At 49.3% G+C, this 25904-nt stretch overlaps 2 protein-coding genes across 3 annotated transcripts in view; one reads left to right on the top strand and one right to left on the bottom strand.

The window, feature by feature from the left end:
* Positions 1-12565, top strand: HAPLN3 (hyaluronan and proteoglycan link protein 3). Of its 2 annotated transcripts, none has more exons than XM_027884964.1 (4): positions 1-284; positions 532-900; positions 2022-2324; positions 12448-12565. In XM_027884964.1, exons 1-4 carry the CDS (start codon positions 158-160, stop codon positions 12561-12563), a joined length of 915 nt encoding a protein of 304 aa, XP_027740765.1. In that variant the 5' UTR covers positions 1-157; the 3' UTR covers positions 12564-12565. The 2 variants fall into 2 exon arrangements, with proteins under 2 accessions (XP_027740765.1, XP_027740764.1); XM_027884963.1 differs by lacking the exon at positions 12448-12565 and adding an exon at positions 2494-3642.
* Positions 4394-25904, bottom strand: part of ACAN (aggrecan) — a 45654-nt gene continuing 24143 nt past the window's right edge. The window contains exons 7-19 of the mRNA XM_027884960.1: positions 24093-24632; positions 23434-23608; positions 22888-23015; positions 22476-22769; positions 22152-22343; positions 20169-22031; positions 18879-20108; positions 10563-10676; positions 7908-8066; positions 7469-7551; positions 6984-7128; positions 6270-6452; positions 4394-4761 (exon numbers count right to left, since the gene is read on the bottom strand). Of these exons, the coding sequence (XP_027740761.1) occupies positions 4673-4761; positions 6270-6452; positions 6984-7128; positions 7469-7551; positions 7908-8066; positions 10563-10676; positions 18879-20108; positions 20169-22031; positions 22152-22343; positions 22476-22769; positions 22888-23015; positions 23434-23608; positions 24093-24632 (5195 nt within the window). The 3' untranslated portion in view covers positions 4394-4672. The remainder of the gene's footprint in view (positions 4762-6269; positions 6453-6983; positions 7129-7468; positions 7552-7907; positions 8067-10562; positions 10677-18878; positions 20109-20168; positions 22032-22151; positions 22344-22475; positions 22770-22887; positions 23016-23433; positions 23609-24092; positions 24633-25904) is intronic.

The raw sequence follows: 25904 nt of genomic DNA, 5'->3' as shown, positions 1-25904 counted from the left end.
GATCTTTCCACCCCTCTCCTCGCATCCCTGGTATGGAGTCTGCTCAGCACCACTGCCGGGCAGTGCTGGTGCAGGCTCCTGGCTGTTTTAGGGGGTGTTACAGCAGTCTTTTCTGCCTCCCCAGCCCAGGCTCAGGGTTTGGCCTCACTTCCCAGCCATGCTGCTGCTCCTGCTACTCCTGGAGGCCACCCTGCTGCAGCTGGCTGGTGGCTCCTACCACCCCTTCTACAACGGTTTCTACTACAACCACATCATGAACGACATGGGCAATGGGCAGGACAAAGGTAAATTGGGGATAGGCGGAACTGGCAGGTTGTCTCAGGGGACTGAAGTCCCCCCCTGCCTCTGATTGGGGCTGGGACCCATCTCTTGCAGGGGGGGAGGTGGGGCCCAGAGGAGCAGTCAGCCATGCTCCACAGGTGCTCGGGGCATGCTCATGGTAGAAGAGGTGGTGGCTGAAGGTAAGATTTGGGGACACTGCCCAGCCCTGGATCCTGACCTGCCCATCACACCTTCCTTACCTGTCCTCAGATTACTTCAACGGAGCCAGACTGGTGGTGGAAACCTCCAAAGACCCCGTGTACAGCTACAATGGTGCCAACGTCACCCTGCCCTGCCACTACCGCTACGAGCCTGACCTGGGAGATAAGCGCAAAATCCGCATCAAGTGGTCCAAACTACGGGACGACTACACCAAGGAGCAGGATGTGGCGGTTGCCATTGGCAAGACCTATGTGGCCTTTGGGGACTTCAAGGGCCGTGCCCACATCCAACGGGCCAGCCGGCACGAGGCCTCGCTGGTCATCAGCGATGTGCACCTGAAGGATGATGGCAAATACCGCTGCGAGGTCATTGACGGGCTGGAGGATGAGAGTGATGTGGTGGACCTCCGGCTGCAAGGTGGGGCCCTGCTGGGAACCTCATGACCCTCTGTGCCAAGCCAGTGAGCCTGACCTTCTGTGGCACCCCCTCCTTCAGGGACATAGCAAGGCAGGGGGGTCAGGGAGGCCAATTGTGGGCAGAAAGCAGCTGGGATGCTTGGTGGGATGGCATGGTGGCTCAAGGCTGTCTGACTGTGGGGTCTCAGCAGTGAGTGAGCCCAAAGCAGTCTGCACAGCTGGGACACTGAGGGTGCCGCTGTGGAGTCAGAGTTGGGAGTGACCCCATGGCCACAGCATTTCCTGCTTTTACCCACCCATCTTCCCGCTGTGCTGCATCATGTCCAGCTGTCCCCTCCCCTCCCAGCTCTGGATATCCCAATTCCTCTTGTGATGAACCTCAGTGACTGGCCCAGCCCCTCTTGCTCACTTGCCATGAGGGACCTGACTCAGCCCTGACTCTGCTTCCAAACTCAGAGCTGTGAAAATGTCCCTCTTGCTTGCCCCTGCCCATCCCCTTGGTCCTGTCTCCCAGTGTCTTGTCCCCACAGGTCCCTGTGACTGTGTCCATGCTAGTGGTGCACATGGTTCTGTGGTCCATCTATCCCTGTGACAGTGGTCCATCCATCCATCCCCCTGTTGGTGGTCCACGTGTCCCTGGGATCATGGCCCATACGTCCCCATGATGCTGGTCCTTGGTATCCCTGTTCCCGTAGCCGATGCATCCCCATGACAATGATCTCTCCATCCCTGCAGAGGTGGTCCATGGCTCCCTGGGACCAATGTCTGTGTGTGTTCAGGGCCGTGGTCTATATGACCTGGCTTTGGTGGTCCCTGCAACCCCATTATCATAGTCTGGGCATTTCTGTATGTGAAGGTGCTGTCCCCATGAGGGGGTCCGTGCATCCCCAGGACCGAGCCCCTGTGTTCCTGTGCCACCAGATGTCGCTGGCAACTCACTGCTAGCTCCTGCACACCCGGAGCAGCCCCATCCTGCATTCCTGAGCCTTAGGCTCTGCCACACTGGGGTGGTCCCTGCCTCTGAACTTGGGATGGGTCAGGGACCTCTACATCCCTTGCTGGGCTGAGCTTGGGGCAGGTGGGCTGCCCACAGAGCCAGCTGACTGTCCCATCTGCCTCCAGGCATCGTGTTCCCCTACCAGCCTCCCCGCGGGCAGTACAGGCTCAACTTCCACGAAGCTGAGCAAGTATGCCAGGATCAAGGTGCCATCCTCGCCAACTTCAACCAGCTCTTCCAGGCCTGGAGCGAGGGGCTGGACTGGTGCAATGCGGGCTGGCTGGCCGATGGCACCGTGCAGTACCCCATCCGCCTGCCCCGCAAGCCCTGCGGGGGCGTGCACCTCGCCCCGGGCATCCGCAGCTACGGCCCGCGCCACCGGCACCTCCACCGCTTCGATGCCTTCTGCTTCTCCTCTGCTCTCAGAGGTGGGTGCTGGGCCACAGCTGGGAGCTGGGGTCCCGGGGAAAGTGGCGTGCATCCCTTCCCCTTGGGGCACAGGACTCAGCCTGGATGGGAATGCATCAGGCAGGGGTGCTAGGTGGGGATAACTCTCAGCACTGATGCTCACCCCTCATGCTGCCCTCTTCCTCCTAGGAGAGGTTTTCTACCTGGATCGCCTCGCTGGGATGACGCTGGAGGAGGCCAAGCAGAGCTGCCAGGACGCAGGGGCCGAGATTGCCCGGGTGGGGCATCTCTACTCCGCCTGGAAGTTCCTGGGGCTGGACCGCTGCAGCGCCGGCTGGCTGGCAGACGGCAGTGTCCGCTACCCCATTGTCAATCCCCGGCCCAACTGTGGCCCCTCAGAGCCCGGTGTCCGCAGCTTCGGCTTCCCCAGCAAGGGCAGGTTTGGGGTCTTCTGCTACAAGGAGAGATAAGGAGCCAGGAGGGATCCTTCTTGGACGAAGGATGTTTCCATCCTGACCGTGCCTGGTGTTGGGTGTTTCCCAGGGCTGTTTTAGGGGTGACTGGGGGGAGGTGAGTTGGGGGGAGGCTTCTTTTTGTTTTGTTTTATTTTGTTTCATTCCTTTATATTTTCCACATCTGGCTCAGCAGCTGGCACATGCAGCTGCTTGGGGCAGCTGCCAGCTGGGCAGCGTGGGACAGTGCCTGTCATGGGATGTGTGCGAGGACTATCCCCATGGGCTACAGCTGCCACCCCACTTGGCCCTGCCTCTCCAGGGGTGGTGGCCCCTTCCTGTGGTGGCAGGTTGTCACCGACATCCACCTGCCCTTCCTGGCTGGTCCTACCCCCGAGTTCATGAGATGGGAGTGAGGCAAAGCTGGATTTGGCCAGAGCAGAGAGCAGGTGTCTCTGTTGCACCTGGCCCCTCTTCCAGCCCCATCCCTGACCCGCTGAAGGATGCCATTGTGCCTGTCCCTGCAGGAGCACCAGTGCCTTATCTCCATGTGCCTGTTGCCTGGAATGCACTTGAATTCTAGTGCCTTCTTCTTTGATCAGTTGTCTATGAAAAGATGTATTTTTCTGGACGTCTTATAATAAACTGGAGAAAGCTCTGGAGTGACGTGGCTGTGCATCTCTCTCCCAGTACAAGAGAGGAGTCTGACAGGGAGAGAGGATTTGGGAATCCCTGGCTGGTTGCCTAGGACTGTCTCATCCTTGGCTGAGCATTGTTCTTACTGCTGCTGGCTCCGCCCTGTGCCCACCCAAGCTCAGGCAAAGGCTTTGTGTTCCCTCATTAGTGAGTGTTAATTAATCCCCTGGGTGTCAGAACTGAAATCTGGAAGGTGAAGCAGTTCCTGCTGGCCATGGGTTTTAGATGGGTTTTAGGCATGTGAGTTAACTCCCTCCCGAGGTGGGAGCTGAACAGGGAGGGCGATATCCTACTGCAAGGTCCCCGTTCAGCTGGGGCTGGGGCTTGGAACACCCCTCCCTGGGGATGCACCCTTGGGTGCTGGCTGGGGCTGAGCCATTCCCATGTAGCCTGGAGCACCCGGTTTTGGGTCCCCTTCCTTCCTTGCTGCCTTCCATGGGAGACTTCCCGCCTCCCAGCCCAGAGAGACACACCCCTTCCCTAAAAAAAACAACACTTGCGAAGTGCCCATTCCGATTTCACTCTCTTTATTATTTATCGTTCTTTCAAAATAGGATATGTTCAAAAATATAAATAGGTGCAGGGAACGCTGGTGCCCCGCACGGTCCCCTGGAAAGAGCACGTTGTCCTGGACGGGCGCTGCGCTGCAGAGGGGGCGCTGGGGAAGCAGAGAGGGGCCACAGCCCCCAGCACCCGGGCCTCGGGTCTCAGCATCCCCTCGCCTCCCTCCTCCCGCAGCTCCTTCCACCACAGCCCCCCGGCCCTCCCCACCCGCCCTGACGCGCTGCAGCGATAAAAGGATTCTGGAAAAAAAAAATAAAATAAAACCCCAAAAGGTGCTGTTCACCCTGGAGATTAAATAACAGAAATAATTACATTGTTCGTGGATAAAATCAGGAAAAAATAATCATCTTTATTATTTAACTTAACCCCCTGCCCTCTGCAGACCCACCCCCCTCCCTGTCCCCAAAGGCACGAAGATAATTGGAACCGGACGGTTAGTAAAAATGCTGAGATCTAATTTGTTTTGCTTTGGTGCTTGGAAAAACATTAATTTTTTTTTTTATATATATATACACAAAGGTGGGTTTGTCTTTAATATAATTTTTTTCCCTTATATGACAAAAAAGCAACAAGAAGAAGAAGAAATCGACTCTGTTAATATATCTGTTCCGTTAAAAATCTCTCTCGCGCGTTTCCCCTCGGTCTCTCGCCCCGCTCTAATGGGTGGGTCTGTGGACGGCGCTGCCGCTGGTTCTCGACCGGCTCCTGGGGCTCCTCTTGTATAGCCTGCGCTGGTAGCTGGAGGCTGCGGGAGAGAAGAAAAGGCACCTTGTTGGCAGGAGCCGGGACAGAGACGCTGCTTGTCCCTCGCTGGCCTCCCCGGCCCCTGGCTCCCTGGAAAAACACGGGCAGCCGCAGGCAGCGCTGCCCGGCGGGTCGCTGCGTGTGCCCCGGCGCCAGCCTGCCCACACACGGACAATCGGCCCTTCTCTAGCCCCGCACTTGGGCTTTGCTTCTCCCAGGGGAGAAGGTACCCGGTGCCGGGCAGGAGCCTGGGCAGGAGCATCATCTCCGCAGATGCCTGTGCCATCCCTTCCCTGCGCCCGGCCGGGAGGGCAGCTCTGCTGGTGGGGTGGGCATGGGTACCACTTCCCTGTCTCTACTGTTGCCCTACCAGTCCGTCCCCAGTCCACAGTCCCATTAGCAGTGGGATGTGCACAGGGCACAGGAGGGGAAACAGCCCCATCTGGCTGGCAAGGGAGGGACAAGGTTTCTGCCTGATCTCTGCTGCCAGTCTCCCTGGAAGCTGGCACCGCTCTGGTGTGATAATTGCAGGAAGGTTTTGGTGGAAGCAGCAAAAGCTGGTTGGGAACAGAAAAGGTCTCTTGATCCCTGGCAGTCCATGCAGGAAGCAGCCTACAGCTCTCCAGATGCACAGCAGAGCCAAGGGAATCAGCCTCTTGGACTGCACCAGGCAGCCGCCCTTGGATAGATCCTCCATCCCTCCTCCTTTCATCTTCTCCCTGGGGCAGAGGTTTGTCCCTTAAGGCTGTATCGACTTTCCCTGGCTGTGGGACCATTGCTTAATCTGCCTTATCTGGAATTGCCCAGCTGGACCAGAACCTGGCAAGGAGGACATTTGACAGATGTGAATTGTCTGAGGCCAATAAAATTATTGGGAAGCTGCAGGCAAGCAGGGATGGGACAGGGGTGTAGGCAGGCCTGGGACTGGGCTGGAACACCAGAGAGAATGGGAGAGAGAGAGGCTGGCTGTCATCAGCTGGAGGCCTGACAGGAGGAGAGTCAGGAACCCGGCCCCGTCTCTTGCCTTATCTCTGCCTCAGGACTTCTGTCTGCTACCAGGGCAGGGGGATACTGGGGAAGGGCTTGGGAGACTGCAGCTCCCCCCTCCTATTCCCCCTGTTGATGCAGGTGGTGCCAAATCTTGCCCTTTCAGAAGCCATTTATTTTTCTTTCTTTAAGTAGCCTGGGCCCTTGGTAATCAACTTGTTGCCCTTTCCTGGCTCTGGAGTGGCCCCTACTCTGCCTTGGTGGAGGAGTTCCTAGGGTAGGACTTGCTCAGACTGTCCCTCCAGCCAGGTGATTTGGTCCATATCTGCCCAGAAGATGTTAGCTTCCATAATCCCATCATGGGGAAGCTTTCAAGAAGTCAGGGGAACCGTGATATCCCCTTCTGCCTGGCTTTGAGCTACCCTGCACTCTAAGGTGATGCCCCCCTCATTCCCAGCTCATTCTCCCAGCTGCAGGGATGCATCAGATCCCTAACCTGAAGGAAAAGGGACTGAAACGTACGGTTTAGGCAGGATATCCGCGGCTCCTCCCACTGCCCGTTGGGCTGGCACCGGATGGTGGGCACGTGGCGCTGGATGTAGCCCTGGTTGCACTGGTACCGCACCATGGAGTTTATTTCATAGCGTTCCTTCTTCCGACCGAAGGTCCTGGCGTTCTCCACCGCAGGGGGGTCCCCACAGGCCACTGCAGGAGATGGGCAGAGACATGGGGGCTGAGAAGAATCCTGCCTGGCTGAGCAGGACCCAGGCAGCTCCTGCCTGCGCCGTGCAGGCTGGGCACGCACAGCCTTGTCACTCCCCCCACGGATAAAACCTTAACTCCCTTTGAGATTGTCCACAAAATTTAGGGGCAGAGGAGGTATGGGAATTCTGTGATGGGCCTTGAAATTAGGCAGGGTTCTGCCTCAGTGCTCCATTCCTGCCTCCTGGAAAGGCAGCAAGAGCTGAACTTCACAACAGATATCTGTCTGTGGGAGGACATGGAAGTGGTGTTGTGGGAGTGATGATGCAGTCAGGGTATGACTCTACCTGGGGATGCTGAAGTCCTTGATGGCTCATCTCATTTATTTTCACATCCTTGTGAAACTTTCTCCTAGAGCCTTGGCCAACCTCTGTTTCTAATTCCTTCCACCCCTTTGACCACCCTTTGACCAAACCCATGTTCACATGCACTGGAGACTCTGCTCCAGTCCTGCAGCTGCTCCAGGGTGCTGACCTGTTCCTTTCTTGCAGGTGAAAGGGAGGTGATAGTTGCAGGGAACATCATTCCATTCGCCTTTCTCGTGCCAGATCATCACAACGCAGTCCTCCCCCGCCGAAAAGAAGTTGTCAGGTTGGTTGGGCCGCCAGTTCTCATATTGCTGTCAAGAGAGGAAAGCCCTTTACCTAAGGCTGAGCCCTTCCCTCTCCTACTCCCTCCTTCATCCTTGCTTCTGCCTTGCCCATGTCCCTGTCCAGCAGGGACCATGGGATGCTGGCACTGCTCCTGTAGTGGTTATTTCTGCTGTGGCGGTGTGAGGAGCCAACCAGCTTTACTATTGGCTTGGAAAAACTGTGAGCCCTACGAAGTTTAGGGCTGCCCTCACTCATTGCCCAACACAAGCACTCTTCATGCAAGTCATGGGGCTCTTCCCTCCCAAGGGGAACCTCTTCTCCCCGTGGAAAGCTGATGCCTGCTCATGCTGTGGGCTGTGGGCTCACCAGGGAGTGCCCGTCGGACCAGCGGAAGTCATTCTCCACAGCTCTGTCACTCAGGCCGATCCACTGGTAGTCCTGTGCATGACCTGCAAGAGCAGAAAGGAAGGGAAGTGTGGGTCACAGTTGCCCTACACCTTTTTGAAAGCATTTATTTTTCCATCTCAGCTGTCTCTGGCCCTGGAGCCTCTGGCTCTTAGCAGTCCTTAGCAGGACTAGTCCCTGATGTCCTTATATTCCCTAATATCATACTTATCCATCTCCCTACCCACTCAATGTGCCATGAACACAGATGAACCCATGCAAGGCTGAAGCTTTGTTAGGATATATATGAGCACCGGTGGGGCAAATTGTGGTTTTTACACTATTTTGGATAAATCTGCCCATAGACTCTGAGTGTAATGGCTGGACCCCTGCCCAGCCTCAGACTGCCCTCACCACTCACTGTTTACAAATTCTTGTTCCTCTGGGGTGATGATACTGCTCAGGTGGGCTTGATGTTGTCGGCATCTGGTCTCTGCATCCATCCAAGTCTCCCTCTCTTCAAAGTGCCTGTAGCAGTGGCCCTGGAACTTGGTCCAGCCCTCCTCACAGTTTTCCAAGTCTGAAACACACAAAGGAGGGATGAAAATGAGTTGCTGCATGGGTCTGGAAGCCTTCCAACTCACCTCTTATCAGCTCATGCTCGCATGGCACAGGACAACACGTGGTCACTTTCGCTAAAAAGCAAACCCTGATAGTGTTGCCTGTGGGATATTCTAGGGAAAATTGTCAGAAGGCATCAAAGACACGCAGAGAGGGGAGCCTGTGTTGAAGACCCTGTGTCTGCAGGAAAATTGCCACTGCTACTAGAAAACCTGAAGGACAATGACTTATTCCTGAGCAACTGAATCTCTGTGTCATTTTACTGAACTTTGTTTTTGAGGAAGTACCAAACAAGAACCCTTCTCTTCCCACCTCTGCTGGCCCGCAGGGTTTTCTTGCTTTGGAACAATCTCCAAAATCCAAATCCAGATGTCGAAGAACTCAGTGCAATTATGGAAAAAAGTAAAACCACAGATGAGGCAGAGCAGTGGCAAATGGTGAAACCACTAGAAAAGACCTTGAGCAGTTCCCATGCAATGCAACACCACACATCTATCTGCTGCATATGACTGAAGGAAACAGAAAATAAAATACATTTAATATCAGCCTTTCAGATGCCTGATCTACCATCCTTTCTTAGGTCCTTGCTACTCTGGAAGTGGTGGTCTTCGATGAGTTCTCACACCTCTCTCCCTTCTCAGTAAGGTTTTCTGTACTCAGTTTCTTTCTTCTTTGTTAAACTGGGTAGGTGAAAGCACTTGTCACCTTCAATCACACTAATTCTTCTGAATCCGCCTTTCTGATGTTATTCCAGCTGGAAATTGCAGATGCTTCATAGATGTTGGAATGGCTGGTAGTTAGTTGAGACATTAAAGACATTTTCTGCCTTCTTCAACAGATGAAATGGGTTATGTGGAAGGAGGTGAAGCTCTAAGAATTCCTGGGTTTTGCATTGAGATCTCTTCCACAAAGTCAGCAGAGAACTCACTCTGTTTTTTGAGATTTAAGATTCTTTTCCAGCATCTTGAATGCCATCCCTTGTCATCACAGCCTGGGGATGGGACCACACATGATACAGAACCTCAGCAGGACATTTCCTAGGAGAAAGGCAACTCTTTCCCACATAATTTTTACTTATGGGTAAATATGACAGCAATGTTCTTGGAAAAGAATGATAAAAGTCTTCTTTCCTGGTAGGGACACTGTTGTGGTGACAAGGACTATCTGTGTGCCCAGATGGCAGAGCTCACCTACAACATCCTGCTGTTCTTGGAGACTGACAGAAAGGATGGTTTGCCTCATGGGAATATGGAGATCTACATTCCCCACAGAATTAGGGGAACTGGCTTCCTCTTGCATCCCTCAAGCATCAGAGCCCATAAATCAGAGCCCATAAATCAGACAAAAGAGAAAATTAAGTCTGGTTTGGACCAAACGAGATTGTAGGAAGCTGCAGGGTAGAAAGTATCTTGTTGGATTACAAGGATCTTCAGCAGCAGGTATCATGGATGGGTAAATCCAGGGCTGATTCAGTTGCATTAGGAAAGTGATGTTAAGATAGCATAATTTCTGCCCTGAAGATCCAGTGATCTTGAGACTTCTTTTTACAGTCTTTTCCATATGTTAATATTGGAAGCAGAAAGAGAGACGAAGAAAAAGGGAAGAAGAAAATCCAATATATTTTATCCTTACTCATGCCGTGGTGAATTATTTCTCTTTTGTTTGAGCAAGGCAGGAGAGCCTCCCCTCAGCTAAGCTGATAAAAGTTTGGACTTTAATCAGCTCTAAGAAAAAAACCCCATAACTCTTTTTCTTTCCTTGTAGAAACAAAAAGAAGTATTAGTGCAGGTCAGAGTACCTAATTTTGAGGGAAAAATAGGTCGCTTCACGTTTTCTCAAGGATACATTCCCTGCTGATTTTGCCACAGGAAGCCACATTGAAGAGATGACAAAAATGTCATGCTGTGTCAGATCGGTGGAGATTCCTGGAGTGAATGAGGCTTCTCTCAGCTGTGCTTTCCCTGAGAGAAACACAATCATTTTTCATGGCTCGGTTGAAGCATCCTTCCATGAAATTCCAGTCTATCAGAGAAAGTTTGCCTGGGGTGAAGATGCACTCAGAAGTTTCCCTACTGTTACAGATGAACAGGAAGACCCTTGACCCAAAGAGACTGTGACTTCTGTGATCAACATTGTTATGGACTGTGTGGAGCTCCACTAGAGGAACTTAAAAAAGAGAAAGCTGAAGAAGACACCAGAAGCTTCTGCTTAGGAATCTTAGAGGACACGGTGCTGTGATGAACAAACTAACCAAAATATACATGTTTAAAAACCTCAAAGTGTTTCCCTGGTGTGTTTTAAACTGGTGTTAGAGGTTAGCTTGCTGAGATGAGGGCAGGACTCATGGGATCACAAGGAATCAGCTTTTTTTTTTTTTGGGGGGGGGGGAGTAGGTTGGGAAGAACAAGTTGTTGCAGCAGTTAGTAAGATTAGCTGAAGCCAGGTAAGGCCGTACCGATCTCACACAGGTCCCCTCCGTAGCTGGGAAGGCATAAGCATTTGAAAGAGTCGATGCCATCAGCGCAGGTGGCTCCGTTCAGACAGGGGGTTGAGTGGCACTCATCAGTGTCTGCAAGAAATCAAGGGCTTCCATTAGGGCTCTGGGCAGGCAACTCCACCAACAGGGGAACTTGTTTCCTTGCTTGTTTAGGAGAGAATATCAGTTGTTTTGGGGGGAACTTGGGAGGGTTGTATTTTATAACATACTGCCACTGCTGCTGGAAGAATGAAGGCAAGAGACCCAACCCACCCTACAAGGAAGATAAGGGATTTTTGATGGTTGAACACCGCTTTGAAGATATCAGAACAAGCAGAGCAAGTTGTAGCCAACAAACAGCACTTGGTGTCTTGGACAGCTGTGACAACTCTTCCTTCTCCACTGCTTCTGCCTGATGCATCAAACATGAAAACTTTATGCCTGTGTCTCCATCAGCTAAGGGTCTATGAGGAAGAATGTGGAATTCCCACAAGTGATGGAAACATCCCAAAACAGACCTCTATCTCTTAACCAGTGTTCCTGGTTGACAGTGCTCACTAAACATTTCTTCCTGACCATAATTTAGATGAAGTTCTGTGTCAAGAAATCTCTTCTCAGAGAAGATGAAGAAAGTGCAGAGAGGAAAAGAGATGGGCTCAAAGAGAGAGACTCTCAACTTTTCTCATTGAGGATCTTAGGTCTAGCTAGAGGTGCCTCTTCCTTGGTGAAGAACACTGGGAGTGCAGTGCCATTTTCTCCAGACCTGTCTCACTATTCATTCTTTTGCTTGTGATGGGGCTGGAAGAAGCTGGTACATCTTTTCCAGCTGTGGACTCCATCTTGGTGGAGAGGGCTTTGGAATTAGAAGAATGAGTCATTCAGAATGGAGAGATTTCAGACCTATTCAACTCAGAAACAAGGAGGAAGACTAAGGAAGAGAGTGGGAGCACATCCACGCAGGTTAGGGTAAATGATGACTGGTTAGATCCTCATGAGAGGCAGCATTTCTTTCACACTCAGAAGAAACGAAAGGCTTTAACAGTGATGACTAACACTCCATGCTCTTCTTGTGGATGAGAAGGGTTAGTGAGGAAACATTCAATGATAAACATGCTGGCTGTGGAAATAACAGAGAAGAGCAGCGACTTCCCAGTCTCTGTGTGCATCTTCTTACTGGGGTACAGTTGGTCAGGTATCACCTCCTTACAGAGCTGTGGCCCAGCTGCTCAGTGTCCCCAGACACAATAGAGCAGATGAGTGTTATGCTCCATGTGGCTGTTTAATGACTGAGTGGCCAAAGTCTGATATGTCAGCTAGAAGCTGACATGTCTGTAACTTGCCTAAGTGATGAAGAAAATCCCTTCTGACCTTGGATGGTAAATCTATGTGCGTTTTGAAGCAAGAAGATTGTCATCTTTATTCTGGGATGTATCACTGTGAGCTGTGAAATCATTCCGCAAATGGTTGATGAACCTTGTGCTCCAGTTCTGCAGTTCTCTGAGAGAAGGAATGTTTCATTCTGGATTGTCCTTCTAAATCTTATGAATGCTTTCTGGATTTCTTTGTTCACTGCAACATGAAGAAAATTCTGTCTCCATGGAACAAATATACACTTTAAAACTTTCCAGAACAAAATGGGAGTCCCAAATCTAGTAGAATAAAGGGGCTGAACTTGGCTTAGTATTGCTTATTAGTCACAGCTGGAGTTCCTAGAAGATAGGGAGCATAAAGAAAAATTAGGTATCCTGAAGGATGATTGCAACTCAAGAGGCCCCTTGGGCTTCCCAACAGTGGTGGCAGCAGAAATTCATGTTGATTCTGGTGGGCTCCAGCAAGTAAGTAAAGGCTTTTCTTCATTTGTTAGGCTCCATGAAGTGGAAAGGGCGCTGCAGAAGTGGGAACAAAACACACAGGAGAGCTAAAGCTAAATATTTAGCAGAGGATAATGAGATTTCAGCTGTCTTCAACCATGTGGAATAAAACTTGGCATGTTCAAGACCTCTTCTGATTTGCAGGAGACCTGCTGTGAGTAACCATCTCTGGTCTTGGAGGAGGGGGGAGCAGGCACACTTTGCAAAGACATTGCTGTAAATTTCCAGCTGGGAAATAACATTGAAACACAGTTTCCTTTCACAAATATTGTATATAATATGGTTGCACATATTATATGTGTTGCAAAAACAAATAAGTTGCATATCACTCCAAACATTTACACATATATTTTTATATATGACACATAGAGAAAGGGTGTGTACTTATAGTTAGTGTTGGAAAAACAAACAAGAAATATACACAGACAGGTTTTCTTCCCAGAGGTGTGCTGCAAATGGTTGGAGAGAAGATTTTAAACATATGACGATCATAAATAAGAAATTCCCCTTCAGCCTGTTGGGGTGTTGAGGCACTGACCTTATCTTCATCTGGATATGGAATCCCTTACCAAGCTGATATTGGGAAACTCAAACATAGCTGTTGGGTTGGAGGAAGCATTTCTTATTCTGGTCCTCCCAAAAAATCTGGATTTTGGAGGTCTTTTTAGAAAGTTCCAAATAGTAAATTTGGCAGTGAAGTTGCCTCTGGAAATCTTCACAAGTTGGTTTGTGGGTGTTGTTTTCTAGGATATTGCATCAAAGCCAAAGGATTTATGGGAGAGGAGAACTCCATTTAAAAAAAAAAAAAGCAAAACAACCACATCTATCACACAACACTTGACTATTTTCTTCATCCCTTTTATATACTATAAATGTGTCCATTTTCACATTGTTTAGAGCTAGATGAGGTCAGGAAGTCTCTGTACACCTCTTCAACCAGCTGAAAAGCCTGCAACACACTAGGTGTGCCAGCCCTGCTCAACATGGAGTGAGCTCCCAGTTCCACGGCACCAGCTGCCAGGTACCTTGACAGTACCATGACACTTAAGGATCTTACACAGACATGAGCTATTTATTTGCTTGGGTGAGCAGTCATCCAAAAAGTCAGCTCTGCTTTGAGATGCAGCTCAAGTGCTTATCAGCCGACAAGAAGACAAGAGTACTGCTATTATTATCCCTCCATAACGAAGGAGAGCAACGTGTCATGGAATGCAGAACAGAGGCAGCCCTTGCTTTCAAGAGCTGCAGCTGTAAAAAAAAGACAGGGAGAAAATGCCTCACGGTGCCAAGAATAGGAAACCCAGTTAGAACATGTTATTAACTCACTTCTTGAGGATAATGCACAATTAGCGACTCTTTAGAAAACGATTCATACTGCAGTTAAAATTGCCCAGAAGTTGCAAGAGGTTATTCAGTTATACTGTCACAACAGTTTCTATCTTTTGCTGCCAACAGGACCCAAGCTCTAACTTCTAGATGTATTTTTTTTTTAAATAAAACAATTAAAACAGAATAGCCAATGTAAACTGGATCTTGCATCTGGAAGATGTAAATTGTTGGCTGGAGAAAGCAAGGGGAGTTACATAGCTGCAATGCAAACTTTGAATTTGTTTCACCATTTTCTTCCTAAGATTTCTTCTACATTGCCAGACACATGCTATATTTAGTCAGAACAATTTTCTTTTGGTGCAATAGAAGTATTCTTGTCATCCCTGCTCACGGTGGGGGGATTGGAGCTAGATGATCTTTGAGGTCCCTTCCAGCCCTAACCATTCTATGATTCTCTCAATGCCTTTGGAAACAATTTGCTGTACTAGATCATAGAAATTGGATAGAGAAATCTTTTAGAAATTAAAGAGAAATAGATTGACCCTGTTTTTGTTCAGAAGGCGAAGGACATGTAAAAGTGAACACTCTGTTTCAGTGGTGAGAAAGAAATGCTTTTAAAATCCTTCATCCCGGGCTAAGAAGACAATGCCAGGAACAGTGCTATCACTTCTTAGAACAGTACAGTCTGTGCATTTCTCTCCATGGCAGCCTGTATGGAAGACGAGCAAGAATTTCCATTTAACAAGGTCAACTCTGTGCTTGAAACATCCCCTAAGGAGAAGCAGCTGATGGACAGAGAGGATGGTATCACCCAAACCTTCAACAAACTACAGTTTTCCTGAAGGTGTGAGTAACTAGTTTAGTAATATACACTAGGATATTTCTATATCCTCCTGGTTTTGTTCTGCAGAGGGGAAAAGGTAAGATACACGCCCAGTAGTGCCTGCTGTGCCCCTCACTCTTCCTTTATAGGCCTCCTTGTAAGTGCAATCACAACATAGAGGATCAGAGACCAACCAGATAATTATCTTCTAGAGATGGAGGAAAAAAATAATCCAAGTACCAATCAAATTTGCTTTTCAGAGACTGCAGGGAAGTTTGAACTACTGATCTGATAGCTCAGACAGGGGAGAAAAACATTGGAGCAATTGAAGGGTTATTCCTAGAAGAAAAGAATAGGAGTTAGGGGAACCAGTTCTCTCGCATACTGAGGTAAATGCTAGTATTGAACATCACATAGCCAGCAATTAAGTCATTAAAAAAATTAACTACAATAATTGAACTGAAGTCTTCCTGTAGCAGAAGGGGCAGGTATTGCTGAATCCATAAAAAAACACTTATTCTACCAGAAATCATTAAGTTTTGAGGAGGACCTGTTGATCTGCTGGAACCTTCCATTTGTTCAACACTCTCATGAAAGAAGAGCTCAGGAAATTTGGACATCTGTCTCCAAAATATTATATGTAGAAGTAGACAGATATGTAAAGGACTGTACATTACCTCTGCAGAGGCAGGTTTTATTCAGGCTAACTAGCTTCTGATGCAAAGCAGACAGTGTATCCAGGAGAAACCAAATCATCTAGTCAGCCACAAATGGTCTGTGCCTTTGCTTGTCTCTCAGATAGGACTGATACCTCCATCTCCTTCTTGAGAGCATAATTTTCATTCCACATTAGGTGAAACATTATGAAGCAGATAAACATTTTCTTGACTTTTTTTTTTCCTGTGTGATTTTTCTCTGAACCAACAAAACTCTATCCCTTGAACTTCCAGCTTGTGAAGTGTGAGGAAAGTCCACCAAGACCTTTCCTCATTTGTATTCTAACACTCTGCAGTGCCGGGCCACAGGCAGCAGAATCTGTGGACTTGTTTCACCAGAGATAAGCAAAATTTCAGATAAATAGATGCCATTTCAGCACATTTCTCCGTTTCCCCTGCAATGTGAGTGAAGTTTTTAAGTCATTGACTGGTCAGAGTGCTCCAAACCACAGCCTTTCACTGAAGTGCCAGCATGCTTTTTTCAACTAATAATTATTTGTCTTCAAATGTCACCAGAAGCAAAAAGACCCGCTGAGTTGGCAAAATTCTGGATGAAGAAACCAAGCCTATGAACAATTCTTTAAGCTTGTGGGGTTCCTGTCTTCACGAAGGAATCAAACTGCTGACTAAAGACATGTACATGCATAGCCTTCAATTTGGTTAAATACTAAAAATTACTGGCACTCCAAGCGTTAATCTTCAGTCTTCTTTTGCTTCTGGCCTTGGCTTTTGAGAGAAGTAGAGGCTACAGCAGAGCAGAAAAATACCATTCTTCTAAAATCATCCAGATAAATAGGCTGCTGTGTCTAACTGCGACCCTCCAACAACAGGACCAGAGGGCAACAGTTCCTCGCTCTAACCTCCTTGTTTAAGCTGAACCAGCTTCACCCACTTTTTCATGTTAGTCAAAATTCATTGCACTGAGTGGGCATTCACTGCATCCAACAAACCCTGAGCATAGCACAAAGCACAGGTATGAGAGCTGATTTTTTTGCAAGAGTAAACTTCAAGACTTCAAGTGAAAAGGCAGCCACGATATGGAAAACAACATTCTGGGATCCAGCCTACAGTTTTTTCCTTATAGATTTTCAGTGTTCACAATCCCCAAAGCACTGTAAAGAGTAACAATCCAAAAAAGGAAACCTATGGTTATTTTTCCATCCTTTTTTTTTTTTTTAATTATTATATATATTTTATTTCTTTTGTCATTTCTTTGCTCTAATTCTCTGGAAGAAGTTTCTCTTGTTGCAGGAGTGTTGCAAGTTCATGGTCAATACAGTTTCTTGCACCTGGATGATCTTTCTTCAGACCCTGACCGAGACTGCATTTAATCCTGGCAGGGATACTGTAGTAAAGAAGTTTACCAATAAAAAGAGAAGCTTTTCCCTGGAATATCTTCCCTGGTAGGACCACCAGCCATACAACATGTACTCAAGTCCATCTCTAGTTTATGAAAAGTCTACAGTTAAGCTTCATGCAGTCGTTGCTTACCTTTTGCTGTCACAGGCTGAGAAACCCCAGCTGCTACATCATCTCTGGGACTTGCAAATACACATGTTCCAATTTCAGAACATTTTCAAGCTTCTTCACACATGAGCTGCTGAACACATGGTTTTCTTTCAAAATACTTCCCAAGAATGTTGGCTAACAAATGGTCTGAAGAATCTGGCAATCGCCTTGTGGGTAATTTATTAAAAGAAAAAGCAGTGGAATAAAACCATATTTGGGGGCCAGTAATTTTTTTTTTTATTTTTTTTTTTAATTTTTTTTTTTTCTAATTTTTACTGAGCCTCACTGGCTTCCTTCCTGCCCCTCAATGCTGATTTTGCTGGCTTATTTTTGTCTCTGGGCTTGGACGTGGCAGTGGGCATGGCCCAAAAGCAGAGCCCATGAATTGTGCGAGAAGGGCTTTTGGGTCCATAACTCCTGTGTCACTCTGCCAAGCCCTGGATGCCGTGCCAGGCTGGGTCCAGTGCTGTGGGAACGACCCTGCTGACTTGCCCTCAGCCTCTTGTGCAGCATCCTCTGTGCAGCTGCTCAGCAGAGGCAGAGGGGACCGCAGGTGTGTTGTGAGCAGGACTGAACAAAGGTTTGTGATTACCTGTGCTCTCAGAGGGAGAGAAGTGACGCAGAGGGAAATGCAGTGACTCATTCAAAACACTTTGGGGATGGAAATGACGTTAGAAACCAGGCTGAGCCTCACAAAGCCCTGCACTTACAGGCTCTTATTGAGTTCAGAGATACCTGTGCTGAATCGTGTAAATTGACCAAAAGAAGCCGTTTAGGAGGTAATGTGGAAGGGGGTGGAATTGATAATACTTTTCTAAAGGAACAGAGCAAATCTATCTGCACATACATTTTGTACCATACTTAAGCAACATGTCCTACATGAAAGTGGGGTCTGTTGAGAGCTGAACATGTGCAAGAGCTCCATAAAACAAGACAAGCATTGGTGGCTTTCAAACAGGGCTTGTTCCCGGGTGCCAGCTCCTGACAGCAGCACAGGAAAACCAAGCTGTGCCCAGGGATGCTGCGGGACATCCTGTGTTCCTGGAACTGGGCTCCTTCCTTGGCCAAGAAGCAGCCACCAGCAAGCACAACATCTCGCATCTAGTTTTCTTCTCACTGCAGTATGCTAATTCTTTCAGAGCACGTGAACACTGCTCAGGGAATACTCGTCAGAACTCTAGCAGAGTGTTTTCACCATAAATGGTCATTCAGATTTAAATATTGTGTCTGTTTATACTTGGCAACAAGGGATCCTACCAAAGGCAGAGCATTGAAACACCAAAAAGAGGCAGGGTGGAGAGAAGGCCATTTATCAGCAGAGTTGACATAAACTAGTGATGCTCTGAGCATCGTCTCACAAGTTTATCCCATTCTAGCTGCAGAGAGCAGCATAAGACACAGACCAGAGGGTGGCCACATGCTGTGCCAAAGGGATCGGAGCGGTCTGCCTGACACAAACACTGCACTCAGTGCAGATGATGATCAGAGCAGAGATTTTTGTTTCCAGCTGGCTTGCTTTGCCTCTTACCCCTCGACACTGCAAAGCTGCTGAGGGAGAGTTTCCCTCTCCACAGCAACACTTGTGTGTATAGGCAGCAAGTCAGCACATCATGAAAAGAGAAACAGAACAAGACAGAGATTTGCAGCCCGTCTTCTCCAAATTCTAAGCTGCATCCAGGGTGGAAATCTCTGTCAAGCGAAACCAGTTTACCAAACATTGGATCAGGCTGCCTGGGGAAACAGGTAAAGTCACCATCCCCAGAGGAATTGAAAACACATGTAGATGTGGCACTGTAGTGGTGGACTTGACAGTGCTGGGTTAACCTTTGGACTTAATGGCCATAAAGGTCTTTTTCAACCTAAACAATGATTCTATAATCATGACCTGTGAAAACCCCCCTATATTTATGGCTTTCCACTAGAAGAATATTCTGCTCAAACCTGCTTCTGTGGTAATGTTCTCTGCTGTATAGAAAGCAAAAAAGTGACAGCTATACCCCCTCCCTTCCCTCCCATAAAGTTTTCCCTTCCATATGAGACACATTACCTTCTGTAGTGGGTCCTAATGCGTCAATTGCTTCTTGTGAGGCTTGAGGCAGGGCAGCAGTAGTGGTGGCCAACAGATGGGGATTGTCTGGAGCAGCAGCTGTCTCCGTCTCTTGTCCTGACAACGCAGGAGGGGAAAGCTCTATTTCAAGCTGAGCCTCTTCAGGGTTCCTGGGTCCCTGTGTTGTTTCAGCATCTGGAGTCCTGGTACTAATTACAAAGTCTGGGACAGAGGTTTCCCCTGAAATGCCTGCTATGGAGTGTGTCACAGCTCCAGATGTTGCATCAGTAATCTCCTCCTCGGGAGTACCAAAGGGCTCCCCACTGGCCAAAGATGTGGCAGCTGTTTTGATGTTAGCAGCAGGCAATGCAGATGCTTCCCCACTGGTCTGATGGACTGTGGATGTTTCTATGCTAGTCTCAGGAAATGTTTCACCCCAGGCTTCTTGACTTGTGGGTGTTTCTATTCTAATTTCAGGAAATGCAGAAGTTTCCTCACTTCCTTCTTGAACTGTGGATGTTTCTATGTAAATTTCAGGATAGGCAGATGTCTCACCCCTGGCTTCTTGACTTGTTGGTGTTTCTATGCTAATCTCAGGGAATGCAGATGTCTCCCCACTGATATCATGGACTGTAGAAGTTTCTATGCTAATCTCAGGAAATGCAGATGCTTCACCTCGGGCTTCTTGACTGGTGGATGTTTCTATTCTAATTTCAGGAAATGCAGATGTTTCGCCACTGATTTCATGGACTGTCGAAGTTTCTATGCTGATTTCAGGAAATGCAGAGGTTTCCCCACTAGTTTCATGGACTGTGGAAGTTTCTATGCTAATTTCTGGGTAGGCAGATGTTTCACCCCTGGCTTCCTGATTTGTGTATGTTTCTATTCTAATTTCAGGAAATGCAGAACTTTCTCCACTAATTTCATGCACTGTGGAAGTTTCTATGCTGATTTCAGGAAATGCAGATGTTTCTCCACTGTTTTCATGGACTGTTGAGGTTTCTATGCTAATTTCAGGATAGCCAGATATTTCACCCCTGGCCTCTTGACTTGTGAATGTTTCTATTCTAATTTCAGGAAATGCAGATGCTTCCCCACTGATGTCTTGACTTGTGGATGTTTCTATTCTAATTTCAGGAAATGCAGATGTTTCCCCACTGATTTCTTGCATTGTGGATGTTTCTGTGCTACTTTCAGGAAATGCAGAGGTTTCCCCACTTACTTCTTGAACTGTGGATGCTTCTATGATAATTTCAGGATAGCCAGATGTTTCACCCCTGGCTTCCTGACTTGTGGATGTTTCTGTGAAAATTTCAGGAAATGCAGAGGTTTCCCCACTGATTTCTTGAATGGTTGATGTTTCTATGTTAAATTCAGGAAATGCAGATGTCTCCCCACTAATTTCATGAGTCGTGGATGTTTCTATACTAGTTTCAGGAAATGCAGATGTTTCACCGCTGATTTCATAAGCTGTGGATGTTTCTAGGCCACTTTCTGGCAATGCAGATGTTTCCCCACTTAGTTCACCAGATGCAGAGGCTTCACCACTCGGCCCCAAATCGTAGGGAAATGTGACAGCTGTTTCCCCGCCCAGTTCCTGTGATACTGTTGGTCTTGTCACAACTTCTACTAAATCAGAAGTGACTAAAGTGACTTCTGGAAGCCCCGAGACCTCCCCAGTTATATCAGTCACTGCTGAAGACTGTCCACTTAGATCTGTGGCTCCAGAAAATTCTCCACTGATGTATGGGATTCCAGATGGCTCTCCACTGAAGCCTCCTGTCCCTGAAGGAAATCCACTAGTCTCAACAGCTCCAGACCCTTCTCCAGATAGTCCTCTGTCTGCAGAAGGAAATCCACTGATTTCTATCATCCCAGAGGGTCCTTCTCCCGCCTCTTGTGCAACTGATGTCTGTGTTACAACTTCCACCAAAGTGGTATCCACAAGAGACACTGTGGGAAAGCCAGAAGTGAATCCACTTTCCTCTCCAGACAGCAGACCACTGGTGACATCAACTCCAGAGACATCTCCACTGCTGTCAATCACTCCACTCGGATATCCACTCATCTCCAGCACTCCGGACACACTGCCACCAAGGTCTACATGCCCAGAGGGCTCACCACTGATGTCTAAACTCCCAGATACTGTGCCTGATGTATCTTCAGCTCCTGAAGGCAATCCACTGATTTCCAAAATCTCTTTTGCTTCTGCTTCTGTAATCGAGGGGGTTGTTGTCACTTCCTCCAAAGTGACATCCACGAAGGTAATGCTGGAGGCCTCACCACTTCCAGAGGTAAGGCCACTGAGGTCCACCAGGCCACTGACCTCATGTGTTCCAGGTGTTTCTCCGCTGACATCCAGTCCTGAGGGCAATCCACTAAGCTCAGACCCTCCAGAGGGCAGCCCACTGAGATCAGGTACCCCAGAGGGCTCCCCGCTGAGCTCCAGCGCTCCAGAGGGCTCCCCACTGGGCTCAGATCCTGAGGGCAAGCCTTGGACTCCTCCACTGCTGTCCCACTCAGAGGATGGAAACCCTGACAGATGTCCTTCACTGCTGATTCCGATGGACCCTTTTCCCTCCTCTCGCCGTTCTGGCACTGTTGTCACGACTTCCACCAGTGTGGTGTCCACAAGGGAAATGGTAGGAAAACCAGAGGCGAGTCCACTTTCCTCTCCAGATGACGTGCCACTGACTAGCTCAGTGCCAGAGATTTCTCCACTAGCTCCAAAAGGCAGCCCACTGCTTTCCACTTCTGTTGGCATCCCCCTAATTTCTGGTATCCTTGAAGTAGACACTGATACCTCGTCCTCTGCAGAGGGCAGGCCACTGATATCAACAACACCAGAAGCCACACCACTCAGGTCTCCTGAGGGCAACCCACTCTCTCCAGGTAGGAAGCCACTGGTGTGCAGGTCTACTGATGGTAATCCACTCTCTCCGATCCCTGAGTGTTCTCCACTAAGTTCAAAAACTCCAGAAGTTGGTTCTCCACTTGCGTCTGGGACTCCAGACACCCACCCGGATGCCGAAGATTCACCGCTGACTTGATTTTCTCCAGATTCAATCACCTGCCCTGACACTTCAGTGATGGAAGCATTGGTACTTGTTTCCTCTGGTATTATGGTAGCTGGAGGAAAAGCAGATGGACTCACTGGAAAAGAAAGATCAAACAAAGAGAAGGATTTGGGAAAATTATTTATATTTTGGCAGTGTTCCAACCCTACACCACCAGCCAAGCATGACACAGGCTACAGGGAAGCTCTGAACCCACCTGAGAGCTGTGACACATCGGTTGGAAAGACCTCTGTCCCCCAGGCTGTCTGATTCTCAGGTTGAGTGGCAAACTCTGTCTCCACGGTCACCTCCTCCCCAGAGGGTACCCCCTCCACGCCAGGGATCACTTGTGTTGCCAGCACATCTTCGAAGAATGGGGTGATCCCTTCCTCCTCCTCAGGAAGCAGAGCTGGAATAAAAAGGCATTGGAGGGATTTTCCAAAAATTCACAATCCAAGCGCCTCGCCTAAACCGGCACCCCAGCACACCCGACCTCCCTTGCGAAATCCCCTTCCCCGAGGAGACAGGTCTGGGAGGGTACCTCTGAAGCAGAAGGCGTGGTGCCGGGACAGCGGGTCAGGGAAGCCCGTCTGGTTGTGGTGCTGGTAGACGGTTCTGACGCCTGGCGCGTCCCCGCCGCAGGTGGGGCGGGGGCTCACGATGGGGTAGCGGAGGCTGCCGTCAGCCAACCAGCCCGCGTAGCACCTGTCCAGGCCCTGCCTCCAGGCGGCATGGAGCTGGCCAACAGAGGCCAGCGTGGCGTTTTGGCTCTCGCAGTACCGCTGGGCCTCTGGGAAGGTGAACTGCTCTGGCTGGGTTGCGAAGAACACCTCACCTGAGGGATGGGAGAGGAAGGAGGTGTGAATTCCTGCATCCCACCCATGCACACTCTGAAAATGCTGAAAGCACATTTTTGCTTCACAGCAGTGCGCAGGGGGAGGGGGAGAACGCACCCTTGAGCCTGTCGATGTAGCAGTACACGTCGTAGGTCTCCGAGGCCGGGCGCATGCCGTACGACCGCACGCCCGGAGAGTTCTCTTTGTCTCCTACACAGTTATTTCGGGGATTTACAATGGGATACCTACCAAAAGAAGAAGGGAGGAGGTAACCCAAGGTCAGCCTTATGCACCCAGGACTGAAGAACCTCAGTGTGCTTGGGAGCAAGGCATGAACTCTTCACAGTTAGAGGTGCTCAGAGCCCCCAGCGCTGCTTGGAGACAAGTCCACTTACAGCTTGGAACAACAAATACAAATTTTCCTCTACTTTTTCTACCTACCAGGAGAGCTCACTGGTGCAAGATGTATACACAGGTTAGGAAATGAGGAAAACAAGTAGAGAAGAACAGGTTTATTGGCCACCAGATATCATGGCCTGGAGACAACCTCGGGCCAGCAAAGGTTTAGATGCCAACAAAGAGAGCGGCAGGACAGACCAAAGCCCTGATTTCCTGACTGAATAGTCATTCTGAGAGGTGTTGTCGCCAAGACAATACTGTTACCTGACTGTCTGGTCCCGCAGCCAGCCAGCGTCACACTGGTCAAAGCCAGCCTCGTAGGCAGCCTGGAGCTGCTGGGGAGTGGCGATCACTGCGCCGTTCTCCAGACAGGCCTGCTGGGCTTGGATGAAGGAGAAGGCATATCTGCTGGTGGCAGAGCGGTAGTGAAACACCACACCTGCAGGAGAGAAGCCGTGGTGAGACAGCAGGTACAGGACCCTCCTGCCCTGAGATGCGTGATCAGAAAGGGTCTTCCCAACATCAGTGCAAGGACCAGTCCCTCTCAAACCCACTTTGAGGGAGATGCCTCATTCCTTGAGCTCTGCTGCCGCTTCTGGGGATCTTTTTTGCCCTCCTTTGGGATCTTTTTGCCTTGACTTTCCCCTTCCCTGGCGTCAGATGCATCTGGGAGAGCAGACTGTGACCACTGCAGCCCAAGCACCAGCCAGCTGAGCCCTTGTCAGCACATAATGGGGTGGCCCAAAGCCTCTCCCCCTCGCCTCCTGTCCTACTGTAGTGGAAGGCCTGCAGGCCAAACAGGCCTGCATACCTGCAGGGCCCTGGATGCCCTCTGTGATGGCAGAAGCTCGGGCTTCCTTCAGCTGGATGGTTACCTCAGGGAGAAACTGATCTTCAGGCTTCTTGGAGTGGTGGTGACTTACCCGTGGGGGAGATGGGCTGCTCAGGGAGGTGACCGGCACCAGGGGCTGCTGTCACTCGCACCAGTTGATCTTCCACTGTGAACACTGAGGCAGACTCCAGTTCTGGGGTGGCAGTCACCCCCACAATCTCTTCCACTGAGCTCACCTCTGCTGTTTCGGTGGTGACAGCAGTGCCTAAGGCTATGGTGGTGATGGCAGCGCCTGAGTCTATGGTGGTGACCTCTTCAGGCACAGTCCACACTGCTGAGACATCCCTCCTGGTCACATTTTCCTCCTCTGTGGCAGCTGTCTCTGCTGTGACACTGGTGGTGAAGAGATCGGGCAGGACAGTGAAGCCCTCGTACAGCTCGGTGGCGGTGGGTGTGATCTCAATGGGCTCCAGGGTGGCGATGCTGCCACGGGCCTCCTCCTCCGTGGCATTATGTGACAGGGGCAGCTCCACCTCGGTCTGGGTGACAGTCTGGACAGTGAAAGCGCTGCCCAGCTCGCTCCCTGTCTCGTCGATGAACTGCCCTGGGATCAGGGTCTCAACGTCGTCCCCTGCATCAGGATACAAAGCAGCAATCAGAGAGGACAAGGTCAGTCTGAGGAGAAGGACTGCACTGGAGTTGCCTCCAAAACGAAGCTGAGTGTTTGCTGGCTCTGAGAGGATTAAGGAAGTCATGGTGGTTTTGTAAAAGAAATAGTTTTCCTTCCTTCACTGTGGCTCTCTGCAATGCCACAGCATGGAGGGCACGGTCACAAGGCAACGAGCCACTGCATGCTCCACAGCTGGTGAATCAGCGGGGACATTCCCTGCTGGGCTCCCTGTTCTCCTTCCCGGGAACACCTTGCCCATATCCAAGTCTGTACTGACCTCTAGTGCCTGCTGCAAGGAATTTAAGGTGCCCAAAGGAAAGTAGGGGAGCTTGGATAACCTCAGTAGGTCTGTCTGAGCCGTGGGAGAAAAACAACCGGGTCCTCACACTCAGTGCATGAAGCCTTCACCAGGATGGTGATCTTATTTAGCTCTGCCAAGGCTACAACTTTAGGAGCTCATCTCGTACAAACCCCATTGCCAGGACAGCCAGGACCACTTGCTGTACCAAATATATTCAAACAGCTCCCACCTGTTCCCTCCCAAATCACTTTCCTGCTCAAATCACATCCCTTGGATCTAGGAGAACGTGCTTAACATGCCACTGAGCAGGTCAGCTTATGGCAAGGACAGTGGTTTACAGAGCAGCATAAAGCAGAACTGTGAGGACAGGTAAGGGAGGGATGGGACATCTTGGATATGCAGCAAAGCAGGTCTTGGCTGTGGAGGGAGAGAGAATGAGAAACTGTCAGGGATTTCCTCTAATACTGCTTTCTCTGCTCTATTTATTTCCAATTCCATTTTCTTGCTAGTTCATTTTAGCCTCTCAGACATCAAGGGATTCAGAGAGAATTTGATAGATATGCTCAGACAAGGACTGACAGTATACAGCGATTTCAGATGCAAACCCTGAGATAACAAGAAGTCTGTGGTTTGGTGAACCAGCCTTTAGCTTGGTCACATAACTGGGTACCTTCAAAGGTCTGGGAAATGCATCTGGACTGATGCAATAGATCTGATCAGAGAGGTTTAAACATATATTTAAAAATATTGGTTTTTTTTTAACTATGTCAATCCCATTTAAATGTTAGTCTCTGGTTGCCCATATATCACTGTGCTTTGCCCACTTCTTGCTGCAGGGAGAAGCGTGTAGTTAGAAGAAAGAGGGAGCAGCTGGGATGCTCTCCACTTCCTAGGTGCAGTTTTGTTCCATGATTGCCAGAGACTGCGTCAGT

Source organism: Empidonax traillii, unplaced genomic scaffold, assembly GCF_003031625.1.
Source record: "Empidonax traillii isolate 1590-97213 ecotype Southwest subspecies unplaced genomic scaffold, ASM303162v1 scaffold158:size1480230, whole genome shotgun sequence".
NCBI lineage: Eukaryota > Metazoa > Chordata > Aves > Passeriformes > Tyrannidae > Empidonax > Empidonax traillii.
This window is presented reverse-complemented; position numbering and strand designations above follow the sequence as displayed.